Source organism: Ovis aries, chromosome 22 (assembly GCF_016772045.2).
Source record: "Ovis aries strain OAR_USU_Benz2616 breed Rambouillet chromosome 22, ARS-UI_Ramb_v3.0, whole genome shotgun sequence".
In the NCBI taxonomy this organism is placed as follows: Eukaryota; Metazoa; Chordata; class Mammalia; order Artiodactyla; family Bovidae; genus Ovis; species Ovis aries.
Window position 1 is genome coordinate 39,186,099 of NC_056075.1, and position 15,827 is coordinate 39,201,925.

The 15,827-nt window shown below is 48.8% G+C and overlaps 1 protein-coding gene across 3 annotated transcripts in view; it reads right to left on the bottom strand.

Annotated features, from left to right (window-relative positions):
* Positions 1 to 14,676, bottom strand: part of RGS10 (regulator of G protein signaling 10) — a 39,249-nt gene extending 24,573 nt beyond the window's left edge. The window contains exons 1-5 of one of the 3 annotated variants that reach the window (XM_060404756.1): positions 14,549 to 14,676; positions 9,997 to 10,135; positions 7,900 to 9,900; positions 2,597 to 2,715; positions 1,337 to 1,423 (exon numbers count right to left, since the gene is read on the bottom strand). In XM_060404756.1, coding sequence (XP_060260739.1) covers positions 1,337 to 1,423; positions 2,597 to 2,715; positions 7,900 to 8,041 — 348 coding nt within the window. In that variant the 5' untranslated portion in view covers positions 8,042 to 9,900; positions 9,997 to 10,135; positions 14,549 to 14,676. Of the gene's footprint in view, positions 1 to 1,336; positions 1,424 to 2,596; positions 2,716 to 7,899; positions 9,901 to 9,996; positions 10,232 to 14,548 lie in introns of all 3 variants that reach the window. The other 2 variants (XM_060404755.1, XM_027960273.2) reach the window with 2 other exon arrangements.
* Between the last annotated feature and the right edge of the window lie 1,151 nt (positions 14,677 to 15,827).

Consider the following 15,827-nt stretch of genomic DNA (forward strand, 5'->3'; position numbering starts at 1 on the left):
CTCTTGGGGAAAGAGTGTCTGAGGCAGAAAAGCCTTTGAATAAACCAATGACAGATATTTTCTGCAAACACATAATGGCTTCTGGCTTCATGGATTCCAGCTTTTTGGAGCCAGAGGCTTAAAAACTGGCAGCCCACAAGCCACATCTGCCCATGGTTATGTTTTGTTTGGCAGGAAAGGTTTTACATTTTTAAAAAATTAGTTCCATCATTTATAAGATTGGATGGTTTCACATAAGAAACCAAACGTCCAGCTTCTCTGGAAAAACAAGCAGCGATTGGACTGAAGATGGGAGAAGATGCCCAAAGAAGCAAGGTCCCTCAGGGTTCTGGGGCAAGTGAAGACCTAAGCGGGTAGAACCCGAGGCAGGGAAAGCTCAGACAGCCACAGATCCCAAGGCATTTGCTGCCAAGGTCAGCTAAACAACCAGCCACTACAGGCAGGACAGGCCACCCCCTAATGCCCCAATCCCCACCACTCCCTACAGCCTCACACCAAAAACCTCCGTCATGCACATTATTACCAGAAGATCCCCTGGAGGAGAAAATGGCATCCCACTCCAGTATTCTTGCCTGGAAAATCCCGTAGACAGAGGAGCCTGGTGGGCCATAGGTCCATAGGGTTGCAAAGAGTCAGACACAACTAAAGCCACTTAGCATGAATGCATGCATGCAGGCATTTAGCCATGAGCCTCTTAGAAAGGCACAAGCCTTGTAAACACACTCAATCCACAAGCCTCCTTGCCCAGAATCTCCTCCACCTCCCCTGACACCCAACCTTCAGTGGCAGAAAATCCGGCTGACACTGGAATTAAAGACTACCTCCTGCAAAGAGCACATATTCACCCAGGAGAACAGTCAAAAACTTTCTGTGTGGGATGCCTGCCAACTACAAGATGTTTTGTAAAGATAGATTGAATAATTGACAATCCATCTGATGTGCCTTGTGCTTTTATCACCATGCATCTGCTTTACGATGTCCATACAAAACGCCAACATGTCAAGCCCTGGAAGGAGCATTCACATAAATTATGCATGAAAAAAAATCATACTCGATGACAGACTCTCAGTGACTTAAATCGTTATTTTTACTTTAAATATTTGAAAATATTTTAAAAATTTTAAATCCATTTGAAAATAGATTAACACACTCTTTAAAAAACTGTTAATATTTGATCAACACAAGGTAGGTTATTCTGAATCTTAAATCCTCCCCCAAATCCAATATGGTTCGGATTTCTGTTGGCAATTTCAAAATTTATCGGAAAGGGCAACTGTAACTTTATAAACAACGAAAAAAAGTTAGCAACAACATGGTTACAGAGTGAAAGAAGTACCTGCTTTTTATCTTGTGTTTTCTTAAAATCTTCACATGCTAGCCAAAATAAAACATTTTCTTCACTGAATTCCTTTTTTAAAAATTCCTATGGATGAAGAGAAGAAAAAAATATCAAACAGTATTCTACTTAAAAAACAGAGAAACAAATAATGCATTTCCCTTCAAGAAGTGATAAGTCAAAATTTGACAAATAAGCATGTTCATTCACTCTGTAAAAGCTCCACCCCCAAAACAGTGTTATGCTTAATGTTAAAGCTAGAATTTCATATGCATTCGAACTTAATGGTTTTTAACATTGTGAAGAAGTGTAAAAATGAAGCAGGAATCTACTCAACAATTCTCAACTAACAATAAATTACCAAAAAGTAAATTAAAGTGGAAGATACATTAGTTCCTTCCAGACAGTGTTTAAACAAAGTACATTCCTCTAAAATCAGGCTCATTTTTTTTTTAAACAAAAGAAAAGAAAACATATTAAGCATGTCTAAAAATGCCACAATGAAAAACTATTTTAAGTTGGAGGTGCGCTTTCTTTCGGCAGATGTTGGGGGTCAGTGGCACAGCCAGCTATCCTAATGTGCACGGAAAAGTTTTCTCCCCAAGATCTGCATGGTGCTTACAAACGCCCTGTGTCCAGGAGTGGCTGCCACTGCTCCCTGGAGTCTGCAAAGGGAACCAACAACATGATGGCTTTTGATGGCCTGACCCAGGACTAAAGACAGAAGTCAGTGGGACTCAGGCAGATACAGGCGTTCTTGAAATTTACAGGTTCTTCTGACACCTGGGGTTTGTGGAGGCCATTTCTAGGTAGTCCTGACATTTCCCCATCCGCCTGTCCTCCTTTGAGTTCGGCTTCACTTTACCAGCTGTTGTCCAGCTCTTTCACTCTACGAGCAGCGTATCCTGAGAAGCCCCAACACACGAGAGAACAAACCTTCACATCAGGGAGCCCCTGACCGCCCCCTCCTAGGTGTCATGGAGCTGGAAATTCTTTGCAGATTCTGCCAATGGGCACAGTACCTCTTCCCCATCCCCCACCCCTCCCAGTTATATAAAAACCAGACACAGTCGGTGCAAGCCCCTCAATGCTGGCCCATGACCACCCGGGAAAGTGTTCCCATGTTGGTCCTGATAGGTGAGAAGTTCTTTCTCTCAGGTTGGGATAGACAGTATCAAAAGCTGGCTTGTGTTTCCCCCACAAGCTTCTAAACTTCTTTGTGTGGTGTGTCAATTCCGGTCAACAAGGAAAAAGGCACACCCTAAATCTTTTCACGCCTTCTGGGTCTTCAAGCAGATTCTCCAGGGAAGATGCCCATTTGGCTGTGCTTTTGGGGGTCTGGTGGCTGCTGCTGGAGCTCCCATCACTGTCGTGGATGTCTGCAAAGCAAAGTTCAGAGACTGTGTATGTGGTCCAAAGATACTGTCATCTTATAAGAAGCATTATTTTCATCATCATCACCACCACTATGACCAAGACACAGTATCAGGTTACACACCAGAATCTACTCTCTGGGCTAACACAGGGAATTCATTCATTCATTTATTCCTGACAACAACCTTATGAAGTGGATGCTACCATTCCATTTTACAGATGCAGAAAACAGGCTCAGAGTCAAGAAGGGTTTTGTCACTTTCCAACACTCCCCCTACATCCTTCAGCCACCCACATATCCACTAGCCAACCCACAGGCAGCCTTCAGGTCTCCTCAAGCCCTCCTTCCAGGGACCTTGACTCAAAGGCAACTCCTCCCCATTACTTCCTGTGCGCAGTCTTATAATTACCCTGCTGTGTTGTGACTGTTCGCACAGTCGGCTCTCACTAGTCTGAAAGCTCCTCTGTGTCTTGATCTTGTATCTCAGGAGGTAGCTCATTGCCTGCCACATAAAGTAAGTACCAGAGTTGGGACTAGAGTGGGGGAAGGGAGGCAATGGACCAGGTGCAAATTTTAAGGGGATGCCAAAAAACTCAGGCATCAGATAAAAGAGATTTTCATGCAATATATTGAAAAAACAAAATTAATGCAAAAAAAATCCATAATGAGCAAAATACTAAAGACAGAGTCGTTATAACTGACTTTTCCTGTGCCTCTCAGACTCCAGTATGGCTCGGCGTCACACTGGCACAACGGATAAAGACTAAATGAGTTAATGACTGCACGTGCCCACTCATGCATTCTCTTATTGTTGCCTCCAAAAAAAGCCTCTTGATTAAAGGAAAGGGGACTGGCACCTCCAACTAACACACTCCGGCTACTTGCCTGAAGGTGGAATCGATAGTACAAAGACATCTCATCTCACTTGGCCCCTCCCTGGAGTCAAGGGAAAAACCATGGAATGTCCCTTCAGATGGGCCCAGGTTCCAAAGCCATTTTGGCCAATTTGAACTACGTGCCTGGGTGAGCCACTCACTTGTGTCCAACTCTTTGCGACCCCGAGGACTGGAGCTGGCCAGGCTCCTCTGTCCATGGGATTGACTTAGCAAGAAAACTAGAGTAGGTTGCCATTGTAGATTGCCTGTGATCTCTCATGTACTACTGGGGGTCAACACAGGTTCATTTCTGTGAACAGCAGAGATTGCGTTCTCCCAGCATCTTGCCACTAGGCTAAATAAACCAGAAGCAATACACTTTGGTGACGGAGTAAGAGAATTGTTGGGACAAAGCCACTCCTTTGGGAGGCAAACTGACTCAAACATCACAAATGGACCTGATGCTTCTCTAAAGTGAGTCTCCAGTTCGGGGATATTAAATTAGTTCTGTGCTCTCTTTGCAAATGCTAAAATGGCAAGCTTCTGAACACTGTGTTTCTTCCCAACGAAGTATAAATCAAATTAAAAGATCATTATCATAAGGAATTTCTGCAGCAGGGCTCATTCTGCCAAGCATTTCACAAATTTACTCTCTGTTCTCTGCCCGAAGAATACAGTTTGACGGTTTTCTCCACTTCCCCAGCAGGTCTTCTCTTAAGTAAATAAATTAGAGACACAATTTACTGTTCCAGGAATAAACTTAGGCAGCCAGAACTTTCTCTTGCCATGGCAGAACAACTCCTTTGTCTATAAGTTTTCAACCTTGGCCTGTGGTGATTCCAAAACTCTCTGACATTCTTTCAATAATACATGAAACCACATTTGGGCTTTCACAGTTTCACGGTCTTGCAAGTAAATATAGTTGGTGGGTTCCCATTTAGCTAACAGAGTGCTCTGGTTAACTAGATCTTCTGGTTAACTGAGAGGTAAGATAGCTGTCTTATGAGACACCGTGAGCCAATCGCTTCCTCCCTCTCCCGTTTCATTTCATGCTCTACTCACTTTGCACATTAGGTTTCTGGGCCAGCTTTCTGTGCCACTTGACAAAAAGTTTTACAGCTCAAAACCCGCTCATCTGATCTAGTCTCCTAATTTAATAGACAGAGACATAAAGGTCCAGAGGGTAAGGTGACCCAGCTAAGGAACTGCTGGATGGAACCAGTATTGGGTTAAATGTACAGGCAATTGTCCCCACCAGGACCACCTCCTCGGAACCCCAGAGTTCCTCAGAATACAGGAGTTTGCAAATGGGTGACCCTTCCTTTCAGTTCCCTCCTGGGCTACCGGTTCCCGTCTATCGACATTGTGAAATATATCTATGGCCGACACTGTTACAGAAGGCATAGAAGTTTTAGGGCTAGCTCAGAAAGCACACCATATGGGGATACGGTAAGTATCCCCATAACCACAGTCACTGCCTTCTGGCTTTGGTGCCCTGGATAAAGAGAAATTCCTTCTTGCTTTTTTGCTCACCTTCTGCCCTAACAGTCCTCACTGTAAGAATCTGCTACTCACACTCTACCGTCATGTGTTTTCACTTCTCCAGAAATATTGGTTCACATTTTGCAAAGACTTCCCGATTGTCTTTCAATTTTGATTAAGGCCTCTGCCTCTGCCTCAAAAAAAAAAAAAAAAAAAAAAAAAAAATCCTTCTTGATTGTATCAATATACATAGATAGCTCTAGTTAGAGCAACACTTGCAAACTCCATTCACTTAATGGTGTCTCTCTTTTCCAAGTCATTATCCCCAGCTTCCAATGAGCCTGGCAGAGGTCCACTCCATTTGGCACTGCCCTAGAGACTGCCTCATCACCTGAGGCATTTCCGTTCCTCGGGAGCCTCTGCACAAGGAGACTTCCACTATTTTCCAAGCATACAAGTAAGGACTTCCTAAGACAGCTTGGTTCGCTTTAAATGTTACAATCAGTCCAGTGATGTCCAGGAGAAAGAAAGAACCTTTCTTCATAGCAATCAGATATACTTCTGAGCTTAAGAATAAAGCAAAACCCAGCGGTAAAGAATCCGCCTGGAATGCAGGAGATGTGGCCGGAGCAGAGGGTTCAATCCCCCTTGGGAAGATCCCCTAGAGGAGGACATGGCAACCCACTCCAGTATTCTGCCTGGAGAATCCCATGGACAGAGGAGCCTGGTGGACTGCGGTCCATAGGGCTGCCCAGAGCCAGACACAACTGAGCAACTATAACAAGGGTACCCAGCTTCCCAATTCCTTCCCAGTCCCTAGCACTTGGAAACACAAAGGTCCAACACTCTTCTTTCCTTTTTCATTGACAAAGGTTTCCATTTTAGATGGATTACACAAGAAGGTAGGTTTGGAAAGGACGGGTAGAGGGACTTCCCTGGTGGGCCAGTGCTTCCACTGCAGGAAGCAGGGGTTCGATCACTGGTCTGAGAACTAAGATGCCACAGGGCACAGTAAAAAAAAAAAAAAAAAAAAGCACAGGAGGAAAAAAGTTAAACCTATCTATCTAGCAGCTTTAAGACCACTCAGGTTAATAAAGAACTGTTGGTGATAACATTTGTTTGTTTCAATTTTGTTCAGCTCTGCACACTTGCTGTCATTTAGATCAGCTGCAAAGCATTTTTGCAATGAAATAAATAGGTTTTTTACCTCCTGGGCTCTTCAAAGTATTTTAGCTTTTCAGATTTTTGCAGGCACAATACTTGCCTTTCAAGAAATTCATCTTCAGATGAGTTTATCATGGGCTAGTAGTAACCATTACACTTAAAAATTATTCACGGCAGGCTGCGCTCTAGCTATTCTGAGCTTTTTCCATAGGTTAAATCATCTTGTTCTCACAATGACCCTCTGATGTGGTTAAGATTATTCCCACTTCACATATGAGGAAACTGAGGCACACTAACTTGCAAGGGTCACCCAGCTTTGAAAATGGGGACTCATGGTCCAAGCCCAGGTAGCCGTGGCTCCAAAGCACAATATACCATTTGCCACTGGCTCGACTGCCATCTTTATTTTTGATATCTGCTGATCTTCACCCTCACAGAGGCCAGAACATGCCAGCCTTGAAAAGAATGGTAAAAATTATGTGAGAGAAGACAGTGAAAATAAGAGTCTAACTCCTCACAGACAAAATCCCACACACAACTGGGCCAGAATCATCCAGCACATAAATACAACGGGCATATGCTTTCATTTACATTGGCGCTGTTCTGTGCAGTCTCTGACTTCAGTAAAAGCTGATATTGAAAAGCCAGGGCAGCATCCAGGTGCAGAGGCCTGAGGCTGGGTGCCTGCAGCATATTCTGTGATGCATTGTTGATAGACGCTATGATGTCATATCTACCAGAGACCTTCTCCAGACATTAATTCCTTGGAAATCCACATTCAAAAGGCGTCTCTAACATTCATCACAACTGAACGCTTACAGTACAAATTCTTGCTATTAGTCTACAGGAAGGTCTGAGCAATGATCCTGAGACAATTTCCCCAAGCCAAAGATTTTAGTAAAATCTCAATATCCAGCTTGCTCAACAGCAGAGTCAACTTACATCCTCAAAGGGTTTGTCAAAGGCAGCCCCCCAAATGCATGGCTTATTGTTAAAAAATAAACATTCAAGCCCAGAAAAAGGCAAAAACATTAGCTCTAAATTCTGAAGTGGTTGGTAATACACACACAAATGCACACACACACACACCAGACTCCTTAAAAATACACAGGGAAAGCACACACCCCACAGAACTTATTCAAATCCTTGTATCACCTACATCACGCCAAACACTACATTTTTAAAAAAGTCATCCCAACTTAGAAGTGGAGAATCCTTTTTTAAAATTGGTGATCCATGGAAGGCTCCAGAGAAACTGGGTCATGGAAACCCTCTCTCTAAATATTCCTTAAGTGTTTATCGGCCCCAGTATCTAGCTTCTGAGAATAACGACCCTTCAGGCATGCAATTCCCTTGGTGGGGAGGTTTGCGTGAACTGCCATTAGCAGAAAATAAAAATAAAAACGTTTTGAAATAATCATACTAATAGAAAGCATCAAAGACCAGAGCAGGCCCACAGGCTGGAGAGGTCAGCTCAGAAAAGGCCTCATTGGCATTTTCCCACGAGTTCTGAAGCCTCAAAAAAAAGTCAAGTGCTCGGCGACCCCCAAAAAGGCCCCCTGTGTACCTATGACTGCACCACACACCCTCGACCCTACTTTGCCTGTCAGCACCCAGCGATGGCCAAGCGGAGGACACATCAGCTCCAGGATGGGAACCCTCCTTACGTGCCATGCCCTGGGGTCCGCCTGGGGACGTCCACGCAGCCCCACACTCCGCCGTCTTCTCAGAGACGCGTTGTACAAGACGGGCAGGGGCTACGGGGCTCCTGAGCACCCTTGGGTCCGGAGGAAAAACAAGCCTCAACATCCTCTTTTGAGTGGACTAAACAACAGATGGCCACTGGTTTCCAGTTTCTACCAGAGGGAAGGAAATAAGAACGCCAGACTGTTATTTGCAGCCTCTTAGAGTCCTCACTTTCTAGGCAAAAGCCCAGAAAAAATAAAAACTCCCCAAGAGCCCAGTTCTGGAGGTGAAAGTAAAGACCCTGACAGCGTTTTTTTCTTACTTTCCAGAAGCCCCTGTGCTTCCTCTGGAACCAGTTATTGTTCAGTCGGTAAGTCATGTCTGACTCTTTGCGACCCCCTGGTCTGCAGCACGCCAGACTTCTCTGTCCTTCACTGTTTCCCGGACTTGGCTCAAACTCACATCCATTGAGTCGGTGATGCCATCCAACCATCTCATTCTCTGTCGCCCCCTTCTCCTCCTGCCCTCAGTCTTTCGCAGCATCAGGGGACTAGACATTTATGCAGAAATGTGCCCTCGCTCTCCCCTGGCATCTGGTGGTGGTTTAGTCCCTAAGTCGCGTCCAACTCTTGTGACCACATACTGTAGCCCTCCAGGCTCCTCTGTCCGTGGGATTCTCCAGGCAAGAATACTGGAGTGGGCTGCCATTTCCTTCTCCAGAGGATCTTCCTGACTCACGGATCGAACTCTGGTCTCCTGCATTCCAGGCAGATTCTTTACCAACGGAGCCACCAGGGAAGGCCCACCCCCAACCCCAGCCCCTACATTTGGGCAAATAAGCAACTTTTTCCCTCCAGTGTCAATAGGGTAGACTGTGTATTTCTTGAGAGTAAGAGTTATGTCTCCCTCAGTGTCCACAGTGCTTGGCATTCATGTATAGATTTATAGTGATAACAGTTTTCTGATAGATTGTTGGGGTGGAGGGCAAGGCAGAAAGGAGGATGATGGTTATACAAAGATCCGGCATGTACTGAACACCGATTACCTCCCATCTCAACCTGACCACAACGCTTGGAGCCTGGGTCCATCACTGGCCCATTACAGATGAGGAAACCAAGGCAAGCAAAGGAGCAAGCCAGGAACTAGATGCTAGGACTCAGCCCTAGGCTGTCTGGCTGCAGAGGCTTCAAAGGGAAAGGCAGAGTAAGATGCAAGAAATAAAAGGCAGGCCCTTTTTCTCAGGGAACTTAAAATTGACAGAGAAGATGAGGCCAGGCATTCTCTGATGGCCACTGCCTGCCTTGCCACACACTGCATGAAATTTTCTTCACTGGTCCATGAAGGAATGAGAATGAGCAGGAGGAAATATTTACCAAGTGAGCTGTGTTGACCAAGTAAGGGCAGTCTGGGGTTGTCTTTTTAAAGTAAATGAATGCATTTATTTACATGGTACAAAAGACAAGAGCTCCAGTGGGACAGGTCTTCCTATCTTCCCTGTCCCTCAACAACCCAGAGCCTTTTGCTAGAAGCAACAGCCTCTAGAAGATTCTTGTTAACAGGACAGTTCTTTACATGAGATTGTATCTTTCCTACTATTGGGGGTGTTGAAACATCCTTCATTTGTGGGATGATAAAACCAGTCCATCCTAACAGAGATCACTCCTGGATATTCATTGGAAGGACTGATGCTGAAGCTGAAACTCCAATATTTTGGCCACCTGATACAAAGAGCTGACTCATTTGAAAAGACCCTGATGCTGGGAAAGATTGAAGGCAGGAGGAGAAGGGGACGACAGAGGATGAGATGGCTGGATGGCATCACCGACTCGACGGACATGAGTTCGGGTAGACTCCAGGAGTTGGTGATGGACAGGGAGGCCTGGCGTGCTGCAGTTCATGGGGTTGCAGAGAGTCAGACATGACTGAGCGACCGAACTGAACTGAAAGACGGTTGACGATGGTGTTGTTGGCTTTTAATGTTCCTGATTGGAGAGGGAGAGACAGAAAGAAGGAAGGATGTGAAGCAAGGCAACAGGGAGGCAGGGAAGGAAAAAGAAAAACCAGCGCGTCACACTTACTCTCAGTATTATACACAGGTGAGCTGAGAGGACAGGATGGATGCTGCGTGAGGCCACACGAGCAGCTCTGGGCTCGGGTCAGAGCTCTGAGTCCTTCTCACATAGGCGGCTCCAGGCTGTCCCTGTCCCTTGACAGTCTCTGCATGGTCCAAGCAGAGACAAGATGGACAGGCTGTGTTTCTGGTGCCGAGAGGGAGGGAGGCAGGAGGTCTGGAAGAGTGGGTCTCCTGGAGTTCTGGGAGGACACAGGTCAGAGGAGGGGGGATGTCCGGCCACCCAGGAGCAGAGCTGGGGATTGGGGGACCAGGAGAGAAGGCAGGCCAGATGAAGGGGTCCCTGAGTGCACCCCAGATCAGGAGCAGCAGAACCGAACCACAGGCACTGGGCCCTCGAGAGCAGGGTACTTGCTCGGGAGGGAAACTGGTCCCCGGAAGCCTGCAAGGCTCTGTTTTGCCCCAGGGGACCCCTCCTGACAGCTCTTATCGGGGAGCCACTGCTGTCGCCCACGTGGGCCCCTCAGCCCCCCACTGCCACCCCCGGGTTTGCTGCCCTGGAGGGCTATCTGGGGGAAGCAGATGAAACGGGTGGAAGTAAATTTAGTACAGTTTAAACAGCAAGTTCCCAGAGCCCAGCAGCAGGAGCCCAAGGGGATTACTCAACCCCAGGGAGGGAAGTGATTCAGTTCACCCAGGAAGCCCGAGGACGTGGCCCAGCCCAGCACCTGCCTAGTTTCCACAATTTCTAAAGCGAGGGAGAAAAACACATCGGTTCCAATACAAAGTCTGTGAAGAAAAGTAAAGCGCCCTAAGTGCCTGGCACCCACCAGCCTGCAAGCTGCCCGTGCCCCTGTTCAGAGTTGGCACTGAGGACTCAGCCGGCATGGAACACGCATGTATAAACGATGAGCCTCTCCCAGCCCGGCCTCTCTGTCTCCTTCTCTCCGAGCCCACAGGCCAGCCCAGTGATGTTCTGCAGGGAAAATTTCCCCCAGCAGCCAAGCCAATCCTGCTGTAGAGTTGTTATAACAAAGACATTAAATTGTTATGTCAACTGTCATCTTTAAATAAAAACTTAAGCCCAGCAATAAATCTGCAACTGGTCCCAGAGGTTTAATGGGATAATGTATAACAGGCTCGGGGCTGGGTGGGGAAATTCCCCCAGTGGTTCAGTCCTGGTCTGGTCACACGGGGCGGTGGAAGGGTACGGCTTTGGCTTTTTTTTTTTTTTTTTAAGTGAAGAGCATCCCAGGTACCATCAATGTCACAAGTCATCGTGGGGGGCAGGGTGGGGGCAGGGAATCGTCCAGGGTTCCTCACACTTCAGTAGCCTAAGAATCAATTGAGCGCTTGTCAAAAATGCAGCCAACACTCCCTCCCACCTTAGGTGCCCAAGACAGAATCAGACAGGGGAGGGGTCTGGGTCATGGCCTGGAAAGCTGCATTTTATCAGACCACCCCCACCCTCTTGTGGTTCACGAACACACTTTGAGAAACCTCAGAAAGGAGAACATTCACACTTTGAATCACACTTCGAAACTTGGAATTAAGGGTTGGGAGTGCCAAACCTCAGTTTAAAGATATGGTCTCCAGTGAGATTTTGTGGAAAAACAGAAAAGGTTTGGAGTAAAAGGAGCTGGGAGGCAGGACTGCAGCCAGGTCTGAGTCAGGGTCCAGCAGGAATGGATTGAGTTTTTGTGGGGCCAGATGCTGATACAATTTGGACAGCCACTTTAGGAAAATAATTCAGAATCACCAAAAGAGAGAGAAAAAAAAGTTCAGTCCAGGGTCCCCTGGATCACTTGGCTGGCTTCCCAGTGCCTTTGCCTCAGGGCCCACATTCCCCCTTTCTCACTGCTGGGTGGTAATGACCAAACTTGCAGAGGCTCGTTTGTCCTTTCCTATCCAGAGACGGACGTTAAACCTAAAAATCATAAAGAAATCAGGCTCCTGGAAGCCAGACACTTAACACCAGTCCACGATTTTTAGCTATTGATCTTTCTATCAGTGATCCAACCACATTTCATCAGCCTTAAAATGTGTTACTCTGAAAGAGGTACACTTCACTGGTATTCCTAAAACTGCCCTAGTCTTTCCGGGGTACAATCTGCACATATGCAATAGCACCCTAAAACTATGTGTGATCCATAATTCATTTGTTCTATTTGGAAGACCTCACCCCAAAAGCGACCTGTGCAGGGATGTTCAAAGCAGCTCTATTTATGATAGGAAAAAGGGGGAAAAGGTAACAGCTAACCATTATACTCAGTTATGCCAGGCACTGTACTGGAGACTTCATATATATATATATATATATATATATATATATATATATATACATATATACATATATATAATATTATATTATATATATGCTTTTGTATGTTTGGTTCCACAATTCTATGAAACCCACTGTACAGATGGGAAAATGGACACATAAGTATGCTGGTAAACCAGCTTTCCTAGAATAAAAAGATTTAAAAAGAAAACGTGATTTTTAACATTTGCTGATTTCCATGGTGGAAATGGCCACTAATAGCCAATTTCGAGCTACCTATGGTTTAGCAACCAGGTTCCAAATTTCCCATTTAGCAATGGGCTCTGAGGTCAAGTAACTTGCTCAAGGCAGCTGAATGCTAGGGTCAGGGTAGGAACCAGGGGTGTAAGTAACTTCCGAGTCCAAGCTCTGACCACCACTCCTTCGGCCTGTGAACATCCAACAATAGGGAATGGCTAACTCGAACAGTTCAGACAGTAAAGAATCTGCTTGCAATGCAGGAGACCTGGGTTTGATCCCTGGGTCGGGAAGATCCCTTGGAGAAAAAAAATGACTACCCAGTCCAGCATTCTTGCCTGGAGAATTCTATGCACAGAGAAGCCTGGTGGGCTACAGTCTATGGGGTCGCAAAGTCGGACACAACTGAGTGACTATCACTTTCAAAGCAAACACCCAACAGGGAAATCCTTTGACTCACAGGCAACACAGAAAGGTTTACATGACCCCTAATACTAACACTAATATAAGCAATTTACAGTAACTCTGTGGAGTCCTACTTTGAGTTGTTCTCAATATTAGAGGGAATAATTTGCAAAATATGATGGAAGGGAAAGCAGTTTCAATTCAGCGTTTAAGGAGCGGTATTTTATTGCCATTATGCAGATCCTTGTCTGAACAGAGATAGTGCCCCCAGTTGGAGAAGGAAATGGCAACCCACTCCGATAATTCTTGCCTGGAGAATCCCGTGGACAGAGGAGCCTGGTGGGCTGCTGTCCACGGGATCGCATAGAGTCAGACACAAATGAAGCGACTTAACATGCATGTACGCATTGGAGAAGGAAATGGCAACCCACTCCAGTGTTCTTGCCTGGGGAATCCCAGGGACGGGGGTGCCTGGTGGGCTGCCGTCTCTGGGGTCTCACAGAGTTGGACACGACTGAAGCGACTTAGCAGCAGCAGCAGTGTGCCTAGTAGTGGAGGGGGGACTTGGACTCAGTCGATCTGCTTTCAACTCATCCTCTTAACCACAGTCTCATAAAATAAGACACGAGGTGAAAAAAAGATAGGGGCCAACATGTACAGACTCTCTTGGTACCAGCAGAAGCGACTCTTGGAGTGGGAGGTGGCAGAAAAGCCTCTGAACTCCAGAGTCAGGCTGAGCTGCGTTTGAAAGATTCTCCACCACCTAAGTGTGACTTGGAGCAAGTTACCTAACAGCTCCCTGGTGGCGAGGGCTGAGGACAATGCCTATCTCAGTGGGTTGCCCTAAGGGTGAAGAGAGAATTCACAGAACACGTACTGGGTCCCACTTGGAGCGCTAAAAGGGGCTGAGCTGCAAGGAACAAAAAGGGTGAGATGGTTGGAATCAAGGGATGGTTTCATCTTCACCACGAGCTCTTCGTCCTATCGAATCGCTCCGAACTGTGGTTGGTCCAGAGTGACAGGCTGGTCCAGAGTGACGGCCAAACTGAATCCTTTGTAACGTCTGTTGTTTCCTGGCGCGAGCTGCAGATGCGCCCTTCACCTGGTATTCACCGTCCTTCTCCGCCCTACATTTCGGCTCCTCGGCGCAGAACCGAAGACGCCCAGCAACCCAGGCCAGGCCGCCCAGTCGGATCCCCCGGGTCCTGGGGTTCCTTCCGCGGGCTCCGCGCTGCGCACCAACACCCGCAGCGGAGGCGGAGACCTCCAGAACTCGGTTCTGCTTTCGGAATCTAGAGCCCATACTACCTCCAAAGTCTGGAGGTGTTTTGGATCTCCTTTTTCTCCCAGACCATCACTAAAAAGAAAACGGCTGATGTTCCTCCTTTCAGACAAACTTCCTCCCCAGCGCGCGTCTCGGGACTCAGCGCTCCCGCCGCGGCTGGGACCGCGGGGACGCTGGACAGAGCAGGGAGAAGTGGCGCGTCCTGCCCGGGGCATCGCTGAGCCGCGCCCGACCCCGGGCAGGAGGGAAGGATGCCCGGGGGGTGGGGCAGGCAGCACCGGCCCGGTCGGCTCATCCTGGCCCCTGGGGGCTCCCCAATCCCCAGCCCGCGGAGCCCTGGAAACCGCTTACCTGACGGCGGCCGCTTCCTGCTCAGTCGACTCACAGCGCGGTTAAACATCGCCGCGAGCACCCCGGGGAGGAAGGAGGAGCAGCCGGGCTGCGCGGCGGCTGAGCCGGAGGAAGGCGAGGAGGAGGAGGCCAGAGGAGGAGGAGGAGCTGGCTCAGCACCGCCCCGGAGCGCGCAGCCCCCACCCTGCCGCCCTCCGCCGGGCCAAGCGCCGCGTGGCGCGATCAGTGCGCCCTACCGGCCCGCCCCCGTGGGGCCCCCGTGGTCCCGCCCCGGGGTGCCTGGGCGGGCAGGGCGCACCCGGGTGACTCCCAAACGCCGGGAGTCCAAGAGCCCGGCCAAGAGCCCAAGAAGGCGCGCACTCGCTCGGAAGTGGCCCGCGCTGCCCGAGACTTAGGAGCCTTGCCCTGGCGGTTCGCGCGTCCCGGGGATCCCTCGCCGCCTGGCGGGGTTCTCCAGGGATGCCGCCCGAGCCCCGCCCAGCCCTGCCCGGCTCCCAGCTCCAGCGCCCGTCCCGGCCTCCAGCCGTTTTCCTGCAGCCCCGAGAAACGGGCGCAGATCCTCCGGCGCCCTGCGCCTGGTGATTCCGCGCGCTTTTGCTGGGCGGCAGGTGAGGGTCACCTCCTGGTTCCGAGACCGGAAAGCCGAGATCTCGTGGTTCTGCAAAGCCCAGGTGCAACCCACGGCCTTCGCCCTCTTGCCCTCGGGTTCCAGGATTCCTGCGCTCCCCGGCCTACCCGACACCATGGGAGTTGGGCCCTCCCACGGCCGCGAAAGCCAGCGGGAGCGTCGCCTGGCCCCGGGCCGCGATGTCCGCGGGCGAAGCGAGCCGAGCCCGCGCGGGTGGGCGCCCTCTCCCGGGCCGCGCTGCGCGGGCACCGAAATTTGGGCGCCTCCTGCCCTTGGTCTTGAGGCTCCAAGGGCCGACCTCGGGAGAATTCCGTAGGACCCCCTCCGGTCTCAGCGCTGAGCGATGCCTCTGCCCGTCACGCCGGCTGGCGGGAGACCCTAACTTGGGGCGCCGCTCACGTGGTGCACCTGTCGGCAGGGCCTTAGCGATCAACCCTGGAAATCACTCGGGCCACACTGAGCCCTGCTTCTGATTCCTCCTTTCCCGCCGCCGGTCACCTGCTCTGCGTGGCCAGCTCCACTCAAATCTATCGTCTCATTTCTTCTGCAAAACATCCCGAGAAGGGGTATCATTAGCCTCACTTTCTTGAGGATCTGGTTTACGAGGAATTGTCTTTCTGGCAGTCCTATTTTCCTCCTGTGTATCTGGCT